Raw genomic sequence first — 24048 nt, forward strand, 5'->3', positions numbered from 1 at the left:
TGAGTGCAGCTGCTGCAGCCAGGCCCTCCCTCCTTAGCAGGAGCCGGGAGGGCTGGGACGCTCAGAGATGCAGGCAGGGGTGTTGGGGGGGAATCTCCAGAAGCAGGGCTGGGGGAGGGGCCGGGATCATTCAGCTTCTGGGGCCCCTCACAGCTGGAGGACCAGGGGCGGGATGGGATGGGGTTACTTTCCCCACCCTGAGCAGCTGGGTCACCAACAGACAAGACAAGTGGCAGGGCTGCACCCATCCTCTCCTGCCCAGGCCAGAATGGGCAGGGGCCTGGGAGGGGGCCTGCTTAGCTAAGCAGTTCCAAGTAGGTGACAGGGACCTTGCCCTTCTTTCTTGTTGCCTCTCTCGCCAATGAGCCAGTCAGGGTCCATGCCAGGCAGGCTGTAGACAGTGATGAGCTGGGGAGGGCGGAGAAGGAGGGTCACGCCCCGGCCAAGCAGAACTGGCCCCAGCCCTAAGGGGGAACAGACTTGCGGTCTCCCCTGATACATAGGAAACGACACCTCCTGAGCTGCTCACCTCCTCAGCTGCTCTACAGAGACAGATCAGAGAGGCTGCTTCCTCAGAGCTGGAGCCGTCTCTGCCTACCCGACCGGCCCCAGCTCTACCCGCAGGGCCACTCGGAGGCTGGAAGCCCGCGGTGCAGGGTCTGCGGGCCCCATGCCCCCAGCTCCAGTTTCCCGGCGCCCGTGAGCCGGCCCTCCCCCCGTCCTCGTGACCCCCAGGCCTACCTCGTCAGCCAGCAGGGCCAGCTCGCTGCTGTCGGCCGCCTCGTAGTCATAGAGGACCCGGGCCTTCCGGGTCCCGCTGGCGGGAGGCGCCACCTCCTCCAGGCGGAGAGCGGCCTCCCCCGGAGGAGCCAGGCTGGCCACAGAGGGCCCCCCAGGCATAGTGGCCGCGGCGGTGGTGGGCGAGGTGCTGCTGAGGGGCGGGGAAGCGGGCTCTGTGGTGCCCACGAAGGTGCCTGGAAATCTGGAGAGGAGAGCGGGGGCACACCTCAGCAGCCGGGAGCCACACACCCCCGGGAGTCCCGTGTGCCCCGCCAAACACCAGCTAGGTCCACGGCCGCGGAGGCGAGGAGACCCCGCTACTTACATGGCTCCCTGGGAGCTGGCGGCATGAAAGGAAGAGGGAAACGGGGAATGTGAGATGCTCCCGCCATCCCCGCCACCCCCCACCCCACACAGTCTCAAGAAACCGCGCCAGAGGTCCCCAAGGCCAGCCACCTCGCTGTCATTGTGAGAGGGTGCCCGGGCCCAGAGAGCAGTGTGATGTCCCACCACAGTTGGCAGCCCTCCACCCCGCCCTGGGTGTCACGGGGCTTTCCGAGCTTGGGGCGGTCGGGGCTGGGAGCCAGGGGACCCCGGTGGGCACCTGCCCAGCTGTTTCTGTAGGTCCAGCATGTGGCGGTAGCACTGGGCATAGTAAGTGGTCTGAGACTCAACGAACTCATGGAGGCAGCGAAGGTGGTTCACCTGCGGGGAAGACGCCCATGGCTGACGGGGGGGATGCGAGGGGCCAAAACATCCCCCTCTGCAGACCCTGGCCCGGCATTCTGATGTCTTCTGCCCAGGCCACTTGCTCCCTGGGGTTGGAGGGAGGTACCCACCCTTTGGGACCTGCTCTGCCGAGGCTGAATCCCATCCTTACAGACTGCGGGCTCAAGCACACCCTTCCCCACCTGCCTTCGAGATCCAGGTTCACTCGCTGCCTCAATATGGACTAGTTTCATGGGGACACAAGGGGCGGCAAGAAGACGGTGGACGACAGAAGGAGGAAACGGGGGCAGGACTCACGTGCGTGCTACTGATTCCCTCCAGCAGGAGCCGGGTCACTTCTGCCTGCCGGTCAAACTCACTCTGGGCCACTCGGAGCTCCTGCTCAGCCTGGGAAGGGTGGGGCATGAGCGCGAGAACAAGAACAGCCCCCCAGTTTCCCTCCCACCGCCTTCTCCCGCGCCCCTGAAGCCGCCCAGGAGCGGCCTCCTCTTCCCTTCTGTGGCAGCTGTCACTTCCCCCCGGGGATGCAGACAACGGTGGCAGGAGTGCACTTCCCACCCCTGACTTCAGGCCTGAAGCCCTGACCACTGGAGGAGCCCCGCTTGGACCCCACCCCCTCCTGAGGCCAGTTCCTGGACAAGCAGACAGAGCCTCGGGCGCCCTGCCTTGGCCTTTCATATTCATTTGCCCATCTGAAGCCATCACGCATCAGGGACAAATCCAACCAACAGTTGCCTCTGGAGGGCCCACTGTGTGCAACAGGGCAGAGTGACAACCCCTACCGTGGCCCCAGAGAGTGAGGGCAGAGCCCAGAACTAGAAACAGACCTGCCCCTGACGGCAGCAGGTGAGCCTGGACTCCCGTTGCCCACCCCCTGCAGCCTCTTCCCTGAGCCCCGACCTACCTTGTCCACCTCATCATTCCAGAGCTGCGGAGACCACAAGAGGACAGGTCAGCGGGGGAGGGAGGGGGGCACCGGTCAGCAGGGGAGGGGAGGACGGCTGAACCCCAGAGCCCAGGCCCTGCCCCAGCTCCCTGAGACCCCAACCTCTCCCCAACTCCCTCCCCACAGCCCAACGAGGGGCTGAGGCTGGGGTGAGGCCTGGTGTGAAAGGGGGGGCTCCGACATCATAGTCCGTCTAGTCCCACATGCCACATGCGGGGAGGGGGGACAGCCAGCTGGGGAGTCCTACTTGGGTTTCTCCTACAGTGCCAGTCCCCAGGCTCTGACTGGGGTCTCAAGGGAGATTGAGTGTCCCGCACCCCACCCTGACACTTGGCTAAGGCTGGTGGGCTGGGAGGCAGGACTGTGTGACCCTGGACCAGTCACTGAACCTTTCTGTCCTTCGGCAGAGAAAGGCAGCCTCGTGCCCGAGTCACACTGGGGTTCAAAGGCACAAGGAAAAAACAGGGCCGTCTCCACCCTCCTGGATACTCCTCTTTCCACTCGGCCCAGGAAGGGGGGCGGGAAGTGTCATCCAGAGTCTAAAGAAGAAAGACCCCCCTCCCCCCCCCACGGCTTAGGAGACCCATTTCTCCTGCCCGCTGCTACCCTACGATGTGACCTGAAATGCGGAAAGCAAAACAAGGCCAGCCCTTGGACAGATGTGTCCCACCTCAGTGCCGTTTAGCAAATCACAACACGGGAAGCAACCTCCACGTGGACACACGTCGGAGACCCAGCCACAGGGGCCCGGTGGACTACACTGTGGTTCACGCCCCCGAGGACAAATGACTGCACACAGCAACATGCTTATGACAGATGGAGAAGAGCCAGAGGGTCTTTGCAGAAGGTTGTCACCCGTCGGGGGGTGGGGTGGGGGTGGTGGAAGGGACAGAGAGAGAGAGAGAGGCAGAGAAAGACACAGTGGTGGTTTCGACAGGCATGATGGGATAGGTGTGATCTGCCTATTTCCCAAACTAAACAGTAAATACCACAAATCTCAACAGAGCTGTAGGAAGAAAAGACACCAAGACATTCAACGTCCTCCTGATCCAGCCCCGCCCATCCGACCTCCAGAGTCCCCGCCCCCGCCCCGCCCTCACGCTCAGCTTCAGGCCAGCTCGGGACACGCTCTGTTCTCCAACCTCTGGGCCTCGGGCCCAGGCGGCTCCTTCCCCCACCCAGCTGTGCCCTCCCACCCTCCCTGTTCAGTCTCAAGCACTTCCACGACACCTAGCAGATGTGCTATGGAGGCAGCTGGATGGACAGCGCCGTCCCTGTCTCCCATGACCCCGTGGCAGGCCAGGCCCAGACCTCCTCCCTCTCCTCCGGGCCGGGCCGCACGGCCGGTCGCTCCGGGACGGTGAGTGTGGGAGGGGGCGGTGCCTGCTTTGGGGGGGTCGGGGCTGGGCAGACTCTCAGGTGCCCTGGAGGTGGGGCCGCTGCCGCCCCAAGTGCACCGGGCTGTGCCGCGCAGTGGGCCAGGCTCACCTTCAGCGCTGGGCAGGGAGAAGCAAGGCCGGCAACACGGCACAGGGCACAGGGCAGAGGCGGGTGGACAGGACTTGCCTGACCAGGGGCGCGGCCCCAGCCTGCCCCTCTGGCTCCAGTTCGCTGCACATCAGGCCCAGGCCCGAGTGTGGGAGGGGAGGGGGAGCGGGGCGGGGCAGGGGCGCTTACCGCGGAGGCGCTGGCCGAGAGAATGTAATTACGAGGTCTAGTCTCCTGAAAGTCAGGCACCGTCTGGCGGGGAACAGAGTTCATGGGGGGAGGGGGTCATGCGGGGCCGGGGCCGGGCCGGAAGGCTGCCCTAGACCCTCCCATGGGAGATGCCAGGAGCCCCCGACCCCACGGACAGGAGGGTACAGACAAATACAACACGGAGCCCCCCGTTTCTCCCCAAGCCAACCACCTGCGGAGGAGGCGGGCCGAGGCGAGTCCAGACCAAGGTTAAGTGGGTGGACATGCCTGCCATCAGGGCCCTTACCTGGGGCAAGCCACAGACGGGTCCAGCCCCTGGCCCGGCGGCCACGGACCCTCGTCCCCAGGCCCCGGCCTCACTCAGATGCCCCAACTAGACCCACCGTCCTCCCAACAAAGCCCGCCCCACCCAGCTCTCTCCGTCCAGAACCTCCGCACACCACGTCTCTCGCTCCTGCAGCAAGGACCAGGCCCCTCTCCCCACAACGAGGATGGACAGACGGATGCATGGATGGACACAGTGACAGGCTTTCAACATTTGCAAAAAGCTGACTCACAGGCTCCAATGCCTGGCGTCCCCCCGAAGCAGAGGCTACACATGGTAGAGCCTCCAGTGGGGAGACCAGCTGCTTGCAAAACGCCCCGAGGACGTCCCCGGCCGACCAAGGCCGAGATGGGCAAACCAGAAGCAGCACAGCACGTGGGATAGGTATACTCACATCTCCCTCACACTGAGCCAAGTTACCCAAAGCAGAACAGAAAGGAACAAAAACAAGAGTTAGTGAGTCCACAGCGCAGGCGGGAGCAGGCCCCTGGGGTCACACAACCCTGCCCTCTGAAAGGAGTCCTGACACGTGTGTGTGTGTGTGTGTGTGTGTGTGTGTGTGTGTGTGTGTGTGTGTGTGTGTGTTGAGAGGGGTAGGAAGGACGGGGTGCACTGCTGGGCTGGAGTCCTCTGGGATGCTGTATCTGGGCTGCCAGGGCCCAGCTCGGGACGGGGTGTCCTGCCCAAGCCAAAGACTCTGGGCCAACCAACTGGAGGGGAGGTCGTGCCGTCCCAGTAACTAAGGAAGGGCTCCCCTGCCTGGCTGGTGTAGGAAGAGCTTGTCCTGGCCAAGTTACTCCAGAGAGGTGGTCCACCCCTGAGTGGCGGGGAGACTGTCCTGTCCAGGTGACTTAGACAGACACAGGTCATCCTGCCCAAGCCAACAAGACTCCAGTGGCTGAGCCCCTGCCTCCAGTTTGGACCCCACATAATTGGATGAGCCGGGACCTTGCCCACGGTTCTCGCCAGATGCACTGCCCAGGCTCCGCGGCCCCAGGTGGCCACACTGAGGGAGGGGAACGTGAGAAGGGCTGGAGGCTGGAACTCTCAGGGGAGCGGGGAGCCCAGGCCGGATGTTTCCACGGCGTGCCCTGGACCCGACCTGGGGATTCCCTCCCCAGGGCGTGAGGTGGCCTTTCGGGCCCTGCACCCCAAGCAGCCTGGCCACCCTCAGGCCCAGTTCTCCCAACCCTAGCCTAGCTCTGGTCAAAGTGTCCCACACTGTGTCCCATCGGCCTGGCTGAACAGGCCTCCGTGAGCCGAGAGTGAAGGGGGAGCGAAGACAGCCCAGGCCCTACCCAGTGCCGTGGGGCTCCCAGAGGGCCCCTCAGACACGCCCCTGGGCAGGCGGGTGGTCCAGCTCCGGGGCGCTCCGCACCACCACAGGGGAGCCTGAGCACAGGGCACCCTGTGACCAGCGCTGGAGCAGCAGGTGGGGGAGTTAGTAGGGGGAGCCATGCCCGGGCAGAGCCAGGAACAGAGCCGAGCACCCAGGGAGGGCAGGGCAGGGGCATGCAAGAAGCCAACTGGCTGTCGGTCTGGGGAGGCTGAGGGCCGCCCTGAGCCCAGGTCGGGGCACTGCTGGTCCGCCCACCCCATCAACGTCTGCCCTGGGTCCCAGGGCTCTGGGCCGCCAGGGGTCCGTTGCAGGTGGGGCAGAGAGGTGTGACCTGAAGTGGTCAGCCCAGAGCAGCAGCCCCCAGCCAGGCCTCTCCAGGCAGGGACAGGGGAGAGAAGTCATACCAAACACCAGGTCCCTTCACCCCCTCCTTGGCTCCAACCAGGACCGGTGGGGGGGGGGGGCAGGAGGCCGGCACGACACCTACCGTGGCTTTGGCTTCTGCGGCCTTGGCCTTCTTCAGCCGTGCTTTGCAGGCATCCAGGTCCAGACGCCGGTTATGGAGGAGCCGCCTCTCCTTCTGAGGGGGTGGGAACAGGGAACAGTGAGACCTGGGCAGCCCTAGGAGACCCCTGGCCCTGGCAGGACCAGCCCCCAGGACCATCTGGTCAAGACGGGGAAACTGAGGCCTGGACGGGGGGAGTCATCCACTCCAGGCCACTCAGTCCACAAGAGCCATGTCTGGGGAGGTCCCAGGAGTGCTGGGTCCCAGCATGGGCTCAGCAGCTATGAGGAGGGCTGCCACCATCACCAGGAAGCAAGTGGCCCCAGGCCCCTCACCGAAATCGTCTTCCAGTCCCCTTCCAGGAAGGTGCGCAGGGGTGTAAGGAAGCCGATGGAGGCCGTGTGGATGAAATCCCTCTCTGCGGCTCCCAGGCGCTTTTCTGCTTCTGCCACCTTGATCAGTGTCTTTCCTGAGAAACAAAGTGGAGGGGTGAGGAAGAGGGTCGGGCTCAGGCCGCTCTGACCCCCAGGAAGTAGGGGAGAGCTCAGAGAGAGATGTTCTGAGAGGCAAGAGCAGAATGGCTGGCCTGGGAAGATGTGGAAAGTACATATCCACATACCTATCGACAAATGAACAGTGGGACGCCCGGAGAGCAGAATGCTACACAGACATTAAAAAGATGTGTGTGTGGGGCAGGGGGGCTTCCAGAATGACAGGGTAGGGAGCTCAGCAAACCCTCGCCCCAAAAAGCAATAATAAAACTACACACAGGGACTTCCTTGGTGAGCCAATGGTTAAGACTCCACGCTTCAACTGCAGGGGGCCCAGGTTCAATCCCTGGTCGGGGAACTAGATCCTGTATGCTGTGCAGTGCAGCCCAAAATAAAATAAAATTTTAAAAAAAGAATATCCTTTTAAAAAAACCACAACTGGACACAGTTCTCAAAAACAACGATTTCTGGACTCTGGAAGTTAACCTAAGGCAAATAACAAATTGAGAAGCATTTATTCCAGAACTTTTGGACCTTGGTAAAAACAATGGAGCCTGTGGCTTTTTGGCCTGGGGGTACTCCCATCTCCTCAAGCTCTGTGGTGCTGTAGCTCTAGCAGGGTGGGGCAAGCCCTGAGGGGGCTGACTTGATTTGGGCTGGAACACAGAAAAACCCATGGGACAGGACCACAAACAATAGTGATCTCAATGGCAAATAATCAGGAACATCACAGCTAACATGAAGCTGGAATACTGGTTGGAACAAGCAACAGAGCTGCCGGAAATTTAACAGGAGGTCTGGGAAATGAGATAGTCATAGTGGGCCTTGATGAAATCCAGATATCTCTGGTGGTCTGGAAGGCTATGCGTGTGTATAGCACACTTGGGAGAGATGGGAGAGTACCCCAGCCATCAACTCATTCCTGGCTAGTGGGATGCTTTGCACATTCACAAACTAAAAGCTGGGCAGACATGTAAATTGCTTGAACTTTGAGTGTGTTCCCCAGCCCACTCATAGATTCATCAGTAAAGCCTTAATGCTGCAAGATGTTTAAGCACAACCTCTGATTAATCATTGGCTGACCACTAACATATGCTGACCTGGAAGAAACCCCTAGGAAGCTAGGCTTAAAAACAAAAAGGATAATTTAAAAAGAAAAACAAGTAGACATCAGTAGCTGCATACTGCAGAGAACACAGACTCTAAACAGTTAGCTCAGGCAAGTCTCTAAAGAAACAAACAAACAGCAGTAATAACTCAACAACAATTATAAGACATGCAAAGAAATAGGAAAGTACGGACAGTGCACAGGGAAAGAAAAGCAATCAACAGACACTATCTCCAAGGAGGCCCAGATATTAGAACTAGCAGACCAAGACTTCTAAGCAGCTATTACAAATAAGTAAAAAAACAAAAACAAAACAAAACCCTGACGGTGGGGAGGGACAAATTAGGGTTATGGGATTAAACTACTATATATGTAATAGATAAACAACAAGGATATAGGGACTTCCCTGGTGGCGCAGTGCTTAAGAATCCTCCTGACAATTCAGGGGACACAGGTTCAATCCCTGGTCTGGAAAGATCCCACATGCTGTGGAGCAACTAGGCTCATGTGCCACAACTACTGAGCCTGCGCTCTAGAGCCCACGAGCCACAACTACTGAGCCCACATGCCACAACTACTGAAGCCCGTGTTCCTAGAACCCGTGCTCTGCAACAAGAGAAGCAACCTCGATAAGAAGCCGGTGCATTGCAACAAAGAGTAGCCCCTCTCTCCACAACTAGGGAAAGCCCACGTGCAGCAATGAAGACCCAACATAGCCAAAAATAAATAAATGAATAAATTTATTAAAAAATAAAGAATCCACCTGCCAAGGCAGAGGACACAGGTTCGAACCCTGGTCTGGGAAGATCCCATATGCCACAGAACAACTAAGCCCATGCGCTACAACTACTGAGCCTGTGCTCTAGAGCCTGCGAGCCACAACTACTGAGCCTGCATGCCACAACTACTGAAGCCCATGCACCTAGAGCCAGTGCTCCGCAACAAAGAGAAGCCACTGCAATGAGAAGCCCACACACCACAACGAAGAGCAGCCCCCACTCGCTGCAACTAGAGGAAGCCCGTGCACAGCAATGAAGACCCAACACAGCCAAAAATAATTTTTTTAAAAAAAGGATACACTGTATAGCACAGGGAATTATAGCCATTATCTTGTAATAACCTATAATGGAATATAATCTGCAAAAATACTAAATCACTATGCTGTACACCAGAAACACATATTATAAATCAACTATACTTTAATTAAAAAATAAAAAGCCTAATAGAAGCAATGTTTAAAGATTTAAGGAAAGTATGATCACAATGACTTCTCAAATAAGGAATGTCAATAAAGAGATTAAAACTATAAAAAAGAAATGAAAATTCTAGAGTTGAAAAGTATAACAACTGATAAGAAAAAATCACTAGAAGGGTTCAACAGCAGATTTGAACTGGCTTCTTATCAGAAACAAGGGAGGCCAGATAGTGAGAGGATATTTTCAAAGTGATGAAAGGAAAAAACTCTCATCCAAGAATTTTATATACAGCAAAACTGTCTTCCAAAAGTGAACACAAAATAAAGACATTCCCAGATAAACAAAGGCTAAAAGAATTCATTGCTGGCAGACCTACCATAGAAGAAATACTTCACGTTAAAGTGAAATGACACTAGATGGTAACCTGAATCTACATAAGGAAATACAGAGCAGCAGTAAAGGTAACTACATAAGCACATATAAAAGACAATATAAACTTTTTTCTCTTTTCTTAATTGATTTCAAAGACAACTACATAAAACAATAATTATAAAACTGTGTTGTTGAGATATAATGTGTATGACAACAATAGCACAAAGGAAGAGGGCGAGAAGGGAGTTATACTGGAGCAAAGTGTCGATATTTTACTGGAATTCAGTTAGTATTACTCCAAAGTAGATTGTGTTAAGTTAAAATGCATATTGTAATTTAAATTGTAAAACCACTAAGATGGACTTCCCTGGTGGTCCAGTGGGTAAGACTCCACACTCCCAATGCAGGGGACATGGGTTTGATCCTTGGTCAGGGATCTAGATCCTGCATGCATGTCGCAACTAAGAAACCCACATACTGCAACTAAAGATCCTACATGCTGCAATGAAGATCCTGAATGCTGCAACTAAGACCTGGCACAGCCAAAATAAATATAAATAAATATATTTTATAAAAACCCATTAAGAAAGATTTTTAAAGTAAAAAAAAAAAGCAACAAAGAAATTAGAATATTACACTAGAAAATATCTATTTAACTCAAAAGAAGTGCCGCGGGGCAACTAAGCCCGTGTGCTGCACCACTGAGCCCACACACTCTAGAGCCCATGTGCCACAACTAGAGAGCTCACATGCCGCAACTACTGAGCCCACGTGCTCTGGAGCCTGCATGCCACGCAAGTAGAGAGAAGCTTGTGTGCCGCAATGAAAGATCCCGCATATAGCCAAATAAATAAAAAAATTTATAAAAAAAACGACAAAAACAACAACGAAAAATAACAAAGCCACATTAGTTGTCTGGGGGTGGGAGTGGGACTGACTACAAGTAGACACAAGTTACTTTTTTGCAGGTGATGGAAATGTTCTTTAAATTGGATTGGGGGAGTCACCCAAGTCCGGGAAGCACAGAAAGTCTCATACAGGATAAACCCAAGGAGAAATACACCAAGACACACAGTAGTCAAACTGACAAAAATAAAGACAAAGAGAAATATTAAAAGCAACAAGGGAAAAGCAACAAATAACATACAAGGGAATCCCTGTAAGACTATCAGCTGATTTTTCAGCAGAAACTCTGCAGGCCAGAAAGGAGTGGCACCATATATTTAAAGTGATGAAAAGGAAAAACCTACAAACAAGAATACTCTACCCAGGGCTTCCCTGGTGGCGCAGTGGTTGAGAGTCCGCCTGCAGATTCAGGGGACACGGGTTCGTGCCCCGGTCCGGGAAGATCCCACGTGCCGCAGAGCGGCTGGGCCCGTGAGCCGTGGCCGCTGAGCCTGCGCGTCCGGAGCCTGTGCTCCTCAACGGGAGAGGCCACAATAGTGAGAGGCCCGCGTACCACAAAAAAAAAAAAAAAAAAAAGGAATACTCTACCCAGTAAGGCTCTCGTTCAGATTTGATGAAGAAATCAAAAGCTTTACGGACAAGCAAAAGCTAAAATAATTCAACAGCACCAAGCCAGCTTTACAATAAATGCTAAAGGAACTTCCCTAAGCGAAAAAGAAAAGGCCACAACTAGAAACAAGAAAATTATGAAATGGGAAAGCTCACCAGTACAGGTGAACATACAGTAAAGGTAGGAAATCATCCACACACAAACGGGATATCAAGACCAGTAACTGTGAGAGAAGGAGAGCACAAGTGCAGGACATCTGAAATGCATTTGAAATTAAGAGATCAGCAACTTAAAACAATCGTGTAGTTATACAGACTGCTATATCAAAACCTCATGGTAACCGCAAATGAGAAATTTATAACAGATACACACATGAAAAAGAAAAAGAATTCCAAACACAACACTAAAGATAGTCATCAGCGACTTCCCCAGTGGGCCAGTGGTAAAGAATCCACCTTCCAATGCAGGGGACACAGGTTCAATCCCTGGTCGGGGAACTAAGATCCCACGTGCCATGGGGCAACTAAGCCCGCACGCCGCAGCTACTGAGCTCACGCACCTCAATGGGAGAGCCTGCGTGCTGCAAACTACACAGCCCACGCACTCTGGAGCCCACGCACCACAACTACAGAGCCCACGTGCCACAACTAGAGAGAAGCCCACATGCTGCAACGAAGAGCCCACATGCCACACTGAAAGATTCTTCGTGCCGCAACTAAGACCCGATGCAACCAAATAAATAAATAAATATTTTAAAAAATGTTTAATCCATCTATCCTAAACCCTTAAAAAATAAAGTCATCAAATCACAAGAAAGGAGGAAAGAAAAGAGGAAAGGAAGAAAAAAGACCTACAAAAACAAATCCAAAACAATTAACAAAATGGCAATAAGGGACTTCCCTGGTGGCACAGTGGTTAAGAATCCGCCTGCCAATGCAGGGGACACAAGTTTGAGCCCTGGTCCGGGAAGATCCCACATGCCACGGAGCAACTAAGCCCGGGCACCACAATTACTGAGCCTGTGCTCTAGAGCCTGCCAGCCACAACTACCGAGACTGAGAGCCACAACGACTGAAGACCGATGCCTAGAGCCCGTGCTCCACAAGAGAAGCCACTGCAACAAGAAGCCTGTGCACCGCAACAAAGAGTAGCCGCCTCTCGCCACAACTAGAGAAAGCCCACACACAGCAATAAAGACCCAACACAGCCAATAAATAAATTAATTAATTAAAATAAATAAATGTATAAAAAAATGGCAATAAGAACATACACATCGATGATTACCTTAAACGTAAACAGATTAAATGCTCCAACCAAAAGACACAAATTGGCTGAATGGATACAAAAACAAGACACAAGACCCATATATATGTTGTCTACAAGAGACCCATTTCATTTTTTTTGGTTGTGCCGTGCAGCATGTGCGATCTTAGTTCCCTGACCAGGGATCGAAACTGCGCCCCCTGCATTGGAAGCACAGAGTCTTAACCACTGGATAGCCAGGGAAGTCCCAGACAAAACAGACTTTAAAATAAAGACTGCTACAAGAGACAAAGAAGGACACTACATAATGATCAAGGGATCAATCCAAAAAGAAGGTATAGCAATTATAAATATATATGCATCCAACACAGGAGCACCTCGATATATAAGGCAAATGTTAACAGATGTAAAAAGAGAAATCGACAGTAAACAATAATATGGGTCTACTTAAACACCCCACTTACATCAATGAACAGTTCATCCAGACAGAAAATCAATAAGGAAACACAGGCCTTAGATGACACATTAGACCAGATGGACTTAATTGTTATTTGTAGAGCTTTCCATCCAAAAGCAGCAGAATACACATTCTTTTCAAGTGTACATGGAATATTCTCCAGGATAGATCACATGCTGGACCACAAAGCATGTTTTGGTAAATTTAAGAAAACTGAAATCATATCAAGTATCTTTTTTGACCACAATGCTATGAGATTAGCAATCAAGTCCAAGAAAAAAACTGCAAAAAACACAAGCACGTGGAGGGTAAACAATGTGCTACTAAACAACCAATGGCTCACCAAAGAAATCAAAGATGAGGGACTTCCCTGGTGGTCCAGTGATTAAGACTCTGCACTCCCAATGCAGGGGGCCCAGGTTCGATACCTGGTCAGGGAACTAGATCCCGCATGCCGCAAATAAAGGAGCCCGCATGTTGCAACCAAAAGATCCCGCATGCCGCAACTAGGACCTAGCGCAGACAAATTAATTAATTAATTAATTAATTAATAAAAAAAGAAATCAAAGATGAAATTAAAAAATACTTAGAGGGAAATGAAAACACTATGCCAAAACCTATGGGACACAGCAAAAGCAGTTCTAAGAGGCAAGTTTATAGTGATACAAGCTTACCTCAGGAAGCAAGAAAAATCTCAAATAAACAACCAAACCTTACACCTAAAGCAACTAGAAAATGAAGAACAAACAAACCTAAAGTTAGTAGGAAAGAAATCATAAAGAACAGAGCATAAATAAATAAATTAGAGACTAAGAAAACAACAGAAAAGATAGATGAAACTAAAAGCTGGTTCTTTGAAAAGATAAACAAAATTGATAAATCTTTAGCCAGGCTCATCAAGAAAAAAAGGGAGAGGACCCAAATCAGTAATATTAGAAATGAAAAGGAAGAAGCTGCAACCAACACCACAGAAGTACAAAGGACTGTAAGAAACTACTTCAAGCAACTATATGCTACTAAAATGGACAACCTAGAAGAAATGTACAAATTCTTAAAAAGGTACCATCTCCCAAGACTGAACCAGGAAGAAAGAGGAAATATGAACAGACCAATTACAAGTACTGAAATACAATTTCTGATTTAAAAACTTCCAACAAACAAAAGTCCAGATGGACCAGATGGCTTCACAGGAAAATTCTATCAAATGTTTAAAGAAGAGTTAACACCTATCCTTCTGAAACTATTCCAAAAATTGCAGAGGCAGGAAACAAACTCATTCTATGAGACCACCATCACCCTGATACCAAATACCGACAAAGATACCACACAAAAAGAAAATTACAGGCCAATATCACTGAAGAACATAGACACAAAAATCCTCAACAAAATACTAGCAAATTGAATCCAATAATACATTAAAAGGATCATATACCATTACCAAGTGGGATTTTTCTTCCTTTTTTTTCAATATTTATTTATTTATATTGGCTGCACCAGGTCTTAGTTGCAGCACGTGGGCTCTCAGTTGCAATGTGTGGGCTCCTTAGTTGTGGTGTGCGGACTTCTTAGTTGCAGCGTGCGGACTCTTAGTTGCGGCATGCATGCAGGATCTAGTTCCTTGACCAGGGATTGAACCTGGGCACCCTGCATTGGGAGCGTCGAGTCCCACCCACTGGACCACCAGGGAAGTCCCTGTAAGGATTTTTCAATGTCCGTAAAACAATCGGTGTGATATACCACATTAACAAATTGAAGAATAAAAACCATATGATCATCTCAATAGATGCAAAAAAAGCTTTTGATAAAATTCAACATCCATTTATGATAAAAACACTCCAGAAAGTGGGCATAGAGGGAACCTACCTCAACATAATAAAGGCCATATATGACAAACCCACAGCTAACATCATACTCAATGGTAACAAACTAAAAGCATTTTCTTTAAGGTCAGGAACAAGACAAAAGATGTCCACTCATGCCACTTTTATTTAACATAGTTTTGGAAGTCCTAGCCACAGCAATCAGAGAAGAAAAAGAAATAAAAGAATCCAAATTGGAAAAGAAGAAGTAAAACTCTCACTGTTTGCAGATGACATGATACCGTACATAGAAAATCCTAAAGATGCCACCAGAAAACTACTAGAGCTAATCAGTGAATTCGATAAAGTTGCAGGATACAAAATTAATAAACAGAAATCTGTTGCATTTCTGTACACTAACAATGAAAGACCAGAGACAGAAATTAAAAAGAATAAAAATACCTAGGAATAAAACTACCTAAGGAGACATTTCCTGGTGGCGCAGTGGTTAGGAATCCGCCTGCTAATGCAGGGGACATGGGTTCAAGCTCTGGTCTGGGAAGATCCCACATGCCGCGGAACAACTAAGCCTGTGCATCATAACTGCTGAGCCTGCGCTCTGGAGCCCACGTGCCACAACTAACGCCCGCGTGCCTGGAGCCCGTGCTCCACAACAAGAGAAGCCATCACAATGAAGAGCAGCCACAACTAGAGGAAGCCTGTGCACAACAGCAAAGACCCAATGCAGCCAAAAAAAAAAAAGATAAATAAATAAATTTATTTTTTTTAAAAAAAGCTATCTAAGGAAGCAAAAGAACTATACTCTGAAAATTATAAGATGCTGATGAAAGAAATGGAAGATGAGGGAATTCCCTGGTGGTCCAGTGGTTAGGAACTAAGATCCCACAAGCCACATGGCACAGCCAAAAAAAAAAACACCCAAAGATGACACAAACAGATGGAAAGATATACTGTGTTCTTGGATTGGAAGAATCAGTATTCTCAAAATGACTATACTATCCAAGGCAATCTACAGATTCAGTGCAATCCTTATCAAATTACCAATGGCATTTTTCACAGAACTAGAACAAAAAATTTTAAAATTTGTATGGAAACACAAAAGACCCTGAATAGCCAAAGCAATCTTGAGAAAGAAAAATGGAGCTGGAGGAATCAAGTTCCCTGACTTCAGACTATACTACAAAGCTACAGTAATCAAAACAGTATGGTACTGGCACAAAAACAGAAATATAGACCAATGGAACAGGACAGAAAGCCTAGAAATAAACCCATGCACCTACAGTCAATTACTCTACGACAATGGAGGCAAGAATATACAATGGAGAAAAGACAATCTCTTCAATAAGTGGTGCTGAGCAAACTGGACAGCTAAATTAAAAGAATGAAATTAGAAATTCTCTAACACCATGCACAAAAATAAACTCAAAATGGATTAAAGAACTAAATGTAAGACCAGATACTATAAAACTCCTAGAGGGGGACTTCCCTGGTGGCACAGTGGTTAAGAATCTGCCTGCCAATGCAGGAGACACGGGTTCAAGCCCTGGTCTGGGATGATCCCACATGCCGCGGAGCAACTAAGCCCACGTGCCACAGCTACTGAGCCTGTGCTCTAGAGCCCACAAGCTACAACTACTGAGCCTGTGTGCCACAACTACTGAAGCCTGCGCACCTAGAGCCCATGCTCCACAAGAAGAGAAGCCACTGCAATGATAAGCCTGTGCACCGGAAGGAAGAGTGGCCCCCGCTCACCACAACTGGAGAAAGCCTGCGCACAACAACGAAGACCCAATGCAGCCAAAAATATATATAAAAAACAAACAAACAAAAACTCCTAGAGGAAAACATAGGCAGGACACTCTTTGACATAAATTGCAGCAGTATCTTTTTGGATCCGTCTCTTAGAGTAATGGAAACAAGAACAAAAATAAACAAATGGGAATTAAACTTAAAAGCTTTTGCTTAGCAAAGGAAACCAAACCAAAGGAAACAAAACGAAAAGACAACCTACAAGATGGGAGAAAATATTTGCAAACGATGCAACTGACAAGGGATTAATCTCCAAAATATACAAACAGCTCATACAGCTCAATATCAGAAAAACAAGCAACCCAATCAAAAAATGGGCAGAAGATCTAAATAGACACTTCTCCAAAGAAGACATATAGGTGGCCAAAAGGTACATGAAAAGATGCTCAACATCGCTAATTTTTACAGAAATGCAAATCAAAACTACAGTGAGGTATCTCCTCACACCAGTCAGAATGACTATCATCAAAAAGTCTACATATAATAAATGCTGGAGAGGGTGTGCAGAAAAGGGAACCCTCCTACACGGTTGGTGGGAATGTAAACTGGTGCAGCCACAATGGAGAACAGTATGGAGGTTCCTTTAAAAAGTAAAAACAGAGCTACCATATGATCCTGCAATCCCACTCCTGGGTATATATCCAGAGGAAACCATAATTGGAAAAGCTATATGCACCCCAATGTTCATTGCAGCACTATTCACAATAGCCAAGACATTGAGGCAACCTAAATGTCGATCAACAGGTGAATGGATAAAGAAGATCTGGTATATAAATACAATGGAGTATTACTCGGCCATAAAAAAGAATGAAATAATGCCATTTACAGCAACATGGACACAACTAGAGATTATCATACTAAGTGAAGTTAAGCCAGACAGAGAAACACAAATATCATATGATACCACATATATGTGGAATCTTAAAAAATGATACAAATGAACTAATTTACAAGACAGAAACAGACTCAGAGACACAGAAAACAAACTTATGGTTACCAAAGGGGAAAGGGGGGGTGGGAGGAGGGATAAATTAGGAGGTTGGGATTAACATATACACACTACTGTATATAAAATAGATAACCAACAAGACCCACTGTATAGCACTGGGAACTACACTCAATATTTTGTAATAACCTAAAAGTGAAGTATTTGAAAAGGAATATATATGTTGTGTGTGTGTGTGTATAACTGAATCACTGTGCTGTACACTTGAAACTAACACGATATTGTAAATCAACTATACTTCAATTAAAAAATTAATTAAATAAAATTTCAAAAACACAAATTGGATTGGGGGATGTTTGTTCAATTCTGTAAACTCACTAAAAATCATCAAATTACACACTTAAAACAGGTGTACTTTATAGTGTATAAGTTGTACCTAGATAAAACTTAAAAAATAAAGCTTGAGGTGACCCTATAAGTGCTGTGAACAGATTATCTGTAGTGCAATGCCAAGTTTAAAAATCAGGTTGCAGAACAGTACACATAACATGATCCCATTGAAAATACACACGAACCAAACCTGGGTAAGGGAGGCTTCAATTTTTTTTGTTCGTTTTTTGGCTGCACTGTGCGGCATGCGGGATCTTAGTTCCCCGACCGGGGATCAAACCTGTGCCCACAGCACTGGGAGCGCAGTCTTAAGCACTGGACCACCAGGGAAATCCCGGGAGGCTTCTATATTTTACTCTATTTTCATCTCCATTGATTGAGGTGTTTACAAGCAGAATGAATCCAGGTATCATGTGTGCAAATTAAAAAACAGAGAAAGGAAGGAGAGAAGGGAGGGAAGAAGATTTGTGCCAGAGACCGTGACCCCCGACCCTGGCTGTGAGGACTGGCTCACCGTACGGCGTGGTGGGTCCCAGCTCACTGGCCGCCTCTGCCATGTACTGAGCCAGCAGTTCCCCGTTGGTGACCCTCGAGGGCACCTTCCTGTCCAGCTTCTCATACAGGAACTCCTCCACTCGGGCACCTGCGGGGAGACGGCAGCCAAAGCCACAGGGCTCTTCGGTAAGAGCCCAAGGATGAAAGCCGTGGTGACAGAAACAGATCCAGACCAGGGCCTGCCCACAGGGGCGTCCAGCCTGGGGACTTCCAGAATACTCTCTTGCTGATTCTCAACTGTGTGAGACTGGCACTTGACCCCGCGAAGCCCTCCCTCTAGAGAGGAAGAAGCCACGGCTCAGACACGTGAAATGCCTGCCCGAGGTCACACAGCTGAAGGCAAGTGTCACCCCTTCCTGCCCCACAGCTTCTCCCTCCTTACACTATGGACTTGCAGGGCATAACACACACGTGGGCAATGCCCTGGCCTGGCCCCAGAAAGCTCTCAGCACACTCATCAGCTAACCGCAGACAGACAGGCAGACAAGTCCCACGACCCCAGGCCAGCCAGCCCCTCTCTTCCCACAGGTTCTCCTGCAGCTGCGTCTGCCTGCACCACGCTGCGTGTGACTCTCGGCAAGTCCTCTTTCATCCCTGAGCCTCGCTGCCTTCCCTCCAGTGACCTGGCTCCCGTTTCTCCTGCCTCTTCTCCCAACTGTGTTTTAGTGTCCAGGCATTTCTTCAACTCCTCTGTGCGACACTTAGCATTTCCACTGTCCCAGAGAGCGCATCCTGGAGCCCAACACTGAGTCTGCTGTTTTCTCTAAGTGGGACCCCCCAAAACAGCAGCCTTAAGCCCCAAGAGTCTAACCCAAATCCCACCTGCCGCCCAGGCCCACCTGCACGGTCTCAGCAGCTGGGGCTCCTGCCCGCTGCTTCCCGCCCCGAGCCCGGGGCCGGCCCGTGTCCACTCACTGGGGTTGGGTTGCAGCAACACCTCTGTCTGCCTCAGGATTTTCTCCGTCCAGTTCTTGGTGCTGTCTGCCCGGGCCAGAAGGTTCTCAAACTGGGCATCAAGCTCGGTCTTCTCGGCCTGGCCGAATTTCTCCTCTGTGAACTGTGGGGAGAGCACCCAGGGCGGAGGGCTCAGAAAGGGGGACGGAAGGAGCACCCCTGCCCCGCCCATCTACTCCTCCCACCTGGCTGGAACTCAGGCTCCAAGGTCAAGAAACTTGCTCTGCCCCGGACCTGCTCTGTGACCTTGACCAAGGTGCAACCTTGCCCTGGGCCTCAGTTTGTTCCTCTGTGAAATGAGGTGGTTGGACCAGAGTTTGGGGATCATGGTTCCTTTTGGAAATCCAATGAAAGATACAGACTCCCTCTCCCCAAAAAAGCACATCAAAATCAGACATACAGCTTAGGGTGTAAGGAACCCTTGGGAGCCTACCACTAAGGGTCCCCCCAGCCTGACTCTGAAGGAAAGCACCTGGTTACAAGTGCTCAGGGAACAAAAGGGGCACAGAGCAAGGTCTGGGGTTATCAGGATGTTCCAGGGGCAGCTGGGAGCCACGGGAAGGGGATACCAAGGGAGGGAGTCAGAGGAACCCAGGTTCCAGAATCAGAGGGACTTGATTCAAGTCTCAGTCTGATGAGCTGTGTGACCTTGGGCAAGTGGCTTTGCCTCTCTGAGCATCAGTTTCCTAAGCTGAAAATGGTAATAATAAGTAGTAGCATCTCCCTCATAGGTTGTAAGAATGAAATAAAAAAGATGTGGATAAGACATGAAGGCTAGGATCTGGCCGGCAGGCAGTGCTCAGTGTAAGAGCTGATGCTGTTAAGAGCTGATGCACAGAGAGATGGCTGGGAAGGAAGGGGAATGCGGAGCGGGGGGAGGATGGCCACATGGCTGGCCTCCGGTTGCCTGGAGTGGTAGATGGGGAACAGCGCCAGCTCATCAGAGCCAACTGCTGGGCACACCCAGGGCCCAGAAAGCTCGGCAGCCCCGCCCCAAGGCCAGGAAAGGACCAGGATGTCACAAGGGTCCCCCTTCAGAGCTGGCAGAAACCATGGGGGCCACCTAAGAAAAACCAGAAACCGGCCCAAGTCCTGGCCTCTCTGATCTCAAAGGCCCCGTCCAGCCAAGGGGAGGTCACAGGCAAACAGCAAAGGGGTGAAGACCTGCAGGAGTAGATCAGCCCTGACAACAACAGACACTGCCCTCAGGCCGGCCAAGTTTCCCATTTCACAGAGGATGCCGCTGAGACTGAGTAAGAGGCAGGCTGTGCTGGAGTCACATAGGCTGGGGGTCTGGAGGCCCTTCCCAGATGACTAGGCAGCGGTGAGGCATCCAGAGGCCAAGGACAGGTCCAGCTGCAAGGGGCAGGAGGCACCTCCGGTGGTCAGGCTGCCCTGTCGGGCTGCTCCAGCTCGGCAGCCATCAATTATGCATGGGGGCTTGGGTTTCCCTCTGCAGAGCTGGGTGGGCCAGGGTTAGAGCCTGCGGCTCCTCACCTGGGAACCAGCTGCTCCTGGCCTCCTCCCGGTCTCCCGACTCCTCTTCTTCGTCACATTCCCCAAGCTGGGGCCTCCCCGAGCCAGGCCCTGAAGAGGCCTCACCTCACCCAGACCCTTCAGGGGTTAGCATTACCCCATTTTGCAGATGAGAAAATCGAGGGTCAGAGGCAAAGTCACCTCTCTGGTCCTCAGTTTCCCCCCGGAGGACGGGGATAACAGGACCTATCTCACAGAATATTTGGAAGGTGCTTAGTTTCGTGGTCAGCACACAGTATAGGCCTGATAAACGTTAGCTGGCGTCATCATCATCGTTAATAAAAGGTCCCCCTCAGGTCCCCCCTTGGCTCTCAGGAGCCACCTAGGGACATCCTTACCCTGCTGGCACCAGCCAGCATGATTCAGGCGATTGTGTCGCCCTCAGTGTGCACCTCAGCATCTCCCCTTCTTACCAAGGTTAATGGCAGCACTCCCCGCCGTGCCACCTGGCCACTCGTCCCTCACACGACACACCCACCCAGGTTCAAAGTCCCACCGGGCTTTCCCAACATCTTGGGCATCCTTCCCACGTTCACCGCTGCCTGCCTGGCTCGGATGAGAACGAGGCCACAGCCTCCCTGGCTTTTATTATCATTACTCCTGCCACTGCGATTAGTAACACTGCAATTACTACCAACAGCATCAGTACTAGCATTTCCACTGCCCACTCCCATCCCCACTGGCATCTTACCCAAACATGCCGTAGGTTTTCCTGTCTCGGTGCCCTTAGCTGGGCTGTTCCCATCACCTGGACCAACTCGGCAAACCCCTCCTGACCTTCAAGGCACAGTTCGGGGACTGAGAAGACATCCTAGAATCTCCCATGCAAAAGGGATCCGGCCTCTGGATTCTTATCCCAGGGCCAAGGTCCAGTTCCCTACCGGATGGGGATGAGGTGAGGCTCCTAGAAGTGTCCTCAACACATGGAGGGGCTGAGCGCTTACCCAGCATGTCGTGCGTAGGTAGGTGGCACCCACGCAGAGGAGCTGCCCACACATTAATAATAAACCACCCCCATCTCTCCTGGCTGACTCCTACTCCAGGGCAGACTGGCCTCAGGAGGGTCCCGAGTGTGCTCTCCTGCCCAGGTGACATTTCAAGCCCTTCTCTCTTCTGGCTGCCACCCCGCCCCATCCCTGCCAAGAGGAAGGGCCCCGGCTTCAGAGGCTGCTCCCTGCAAGATGGCAGCAGCAGGGGGTGGGCGTGCAGGGCCAGAGAAAGCCTCTATTTATAAAGCTCCCAGCTCCCTCCTCCACTCTGGAGGCGGGGGCCTGGGCGCTGGCTCCCACTCCAGTATGGGCGAACCAGTGGGCCTGCCCACCCCCAGGAGAAAAGAGGCCACAGGGACCAAGCTTCCCCATACCCCAGGCTCTGCAGGCCTGGCCAGGTCAGGTGCTAGGGCCCCAAAGTAGCAGGAAACTGGCAGATCAGGTTCTTCCCAGATGTGGGAGATAAAGTGGTTGCCATACCGACACTGGGGAGAATTCCCTACCTTCTGAATGGACAGGGGCTGGCCAATGAACTCCAGGCTGCTAGCATCCCCACTAGGGCTGGGGTCCACGGCAGGGCTTCAAACACAGAGCAGCAAACCCTCTCTGGGGCGCAAATCCTCAACGGGACACTGCTTTCTAGTAAACATGGGCGTGTGGGCTTCTAAGAGACTGTCTGGGGCTGGGCTCCTCCAGAGAACCAACAACCAGGGCAAGGACAAACAACAGAATCTGTTCCCAGAGCGCTGTGACGGGCCAAGCCCCAAGGCAGCAGCCACCCTGGGAGGCAGACTGGTGCGACCCCTGATTGACAGAAGGGAACACGGAGGCTCCGAGACTTGCCTAACGTCACATGCTGCACAGCTGCAATACTAACCACGTTACACCAAGAATGACTTGCCTTTAGTGAGCATGTTCACGGGGAATGCCTGGGACACTCACATCCATGCTGGGAGGGAGGGACTGCTAAGGCCATTTTTCAGACTGAAAAACTGTGGCCCAGAGAGGTGACGCCCCTGTCTTCAAAGTCACTAGAGGGGCCTCCACACCCACAGCTGACTCCCGGTCTTCACCATTACACTCAGCTGCTTCTGTTTTTTCCCTTGTCCCCAAATGGATAGGACTTGTTCTAATCCCAGCATCACCCACTGTACAGCTTCCCAAGGAGGGCAGCCAGCCAGCCCCCGGGGCCTGGGGAAATAAGAGAAACAGGCCTCCCACGGAGCAGAAAGTAAATAACCCCAGCCCTCCTGGCTTCCGGACTACCGAAGCGTGTAAAAGGGACCTGAGGGAATCAGTACCACCAGTCCATTGCACAGGTGCGGAGACTGAGGCTCAGAGAAGGGGTCAGGGCGGGTGCACGAGTCCTTAGGCCTGAAACTCAGGCCTCCAAACGCCTGCCGGGAGTCAGAGTCACCGCTGGGCAAGGGCAAGGAGACAGGAACCGCCTGGGGCCCTCTGCCCTCCTCAGCGGAGCCCCCCACCGGGGGCGGGGCGGGCGCCAGGACAGCGGGACTACGCGGCCGGCGGGTCGAAATGGTGGAGGCTGACACCTCCCCCGCGGCAGCAGGGCCGAGGCAGGCCTGGCTCACTCCCCAGGCCTGGGCCACGCTGAGGGTGCGGCCAGTGTGGCCGGCCGCCCCGGGCTCTTTCTCTCTACTGGGCACCGCAAAAGGAGGAGGGGCTGGGGGGGCGGCTAGGGCGACTCCGCAGCGGGGAAGGAGCGGCGGCCGCGAGGGCCTTCTCCCGCGGCCCCGGGCTCTGCTGCAGGGGTGCCCGCCGGCCGCGCGGGGCCCAGGGTGTACGGCCTCACCTGCACGGCCCGGGTGAAGAAGATGCCCGCGTCCGACGCCAGCTTCTTCATGTTGAAGTCCATGGCGCTCCGCACGGCCGGCCACGTCCGGCCCGTGCGCCGCCCGGCAGCCCCCGGCCCGCCGCCGCCAGCCCGCACCGCGCCCACCTGCTGCCGGTGCTCTGGCCCTCAGCGCGCCCCCCTGGCCCACCCCCAGCCGCCTCCGTCAAGCTTGCCCAAGCGCGCAGGGAGGGGCACCGGCCGCGGGGGAGGAGCCTCCGGGGGGCGGGGCGGGGCGGGGCGGAGGGGGCCCGGCTTGAGGCTGCTCGCGGCTGCCCCTGCGGCCGCCGCCGGGCCGGCCTCTCGCTTCCTCGTCCTATGGCCCCCGCCCGTTTGTGCCTCTTCCCTTGGTCGATTCGCATTCTCCTGGCCTGCTGGGCCCTCTGGCTCCCTATTTCTCGGCGTCTTTTGACCTGGATCTTTCTGTGTCGACCATCACCACCACCTTGACCTCTTTAGCCCCCCCTCCTCT

At 52.4% G+C, this 24048-nt stretch overlaps 1 protein-coding gene across 1 annotated transcript; it reads right to left on the bottom strand.

Moving 5' to 3' along the window:
* Positions 1–156: 156 nt before the first annotated feature.
* On the bottom strand, positions 157–23760 carry SH3GLB2 (SH3 domain containing GRB2 like, endophilin B2). The gene is given in 13 exon segments (XM_033858800.2): positions 157–341; positions 343–408; positions 742–982; positions 1106–1120; positions 1385–1485; positions 1807–1896; positions 2414–2437; positions 4133–4195; positions 6305–6397; positions 6658–6791; positions 18205–18333; positions 19161–19302; positions 23538–23760. Coding segments are annotated over 13 exon segments (1206 nt in total). The 5' UTR covers positions 23601–23760; the 3' UTR covers positions 157–296.
* Positions 23761–24048: the final 288 nt, after the last annotated feature.

Source organism: Tursiops truncatus, chromosome 6 (assembly GCF_011762595.2).
Source record: "Tursiops truncatus isolate mTurTru1 chromosome 6, mTurTru1.mat.Y, whole genome shotgun sequence".
Taxonomy (NCBI): Eukaryota; Metazoa; Chordata; class Mammalia; order Artiodactyla; family Delphinidae; genus Tursiops; species Tursiops truncatus.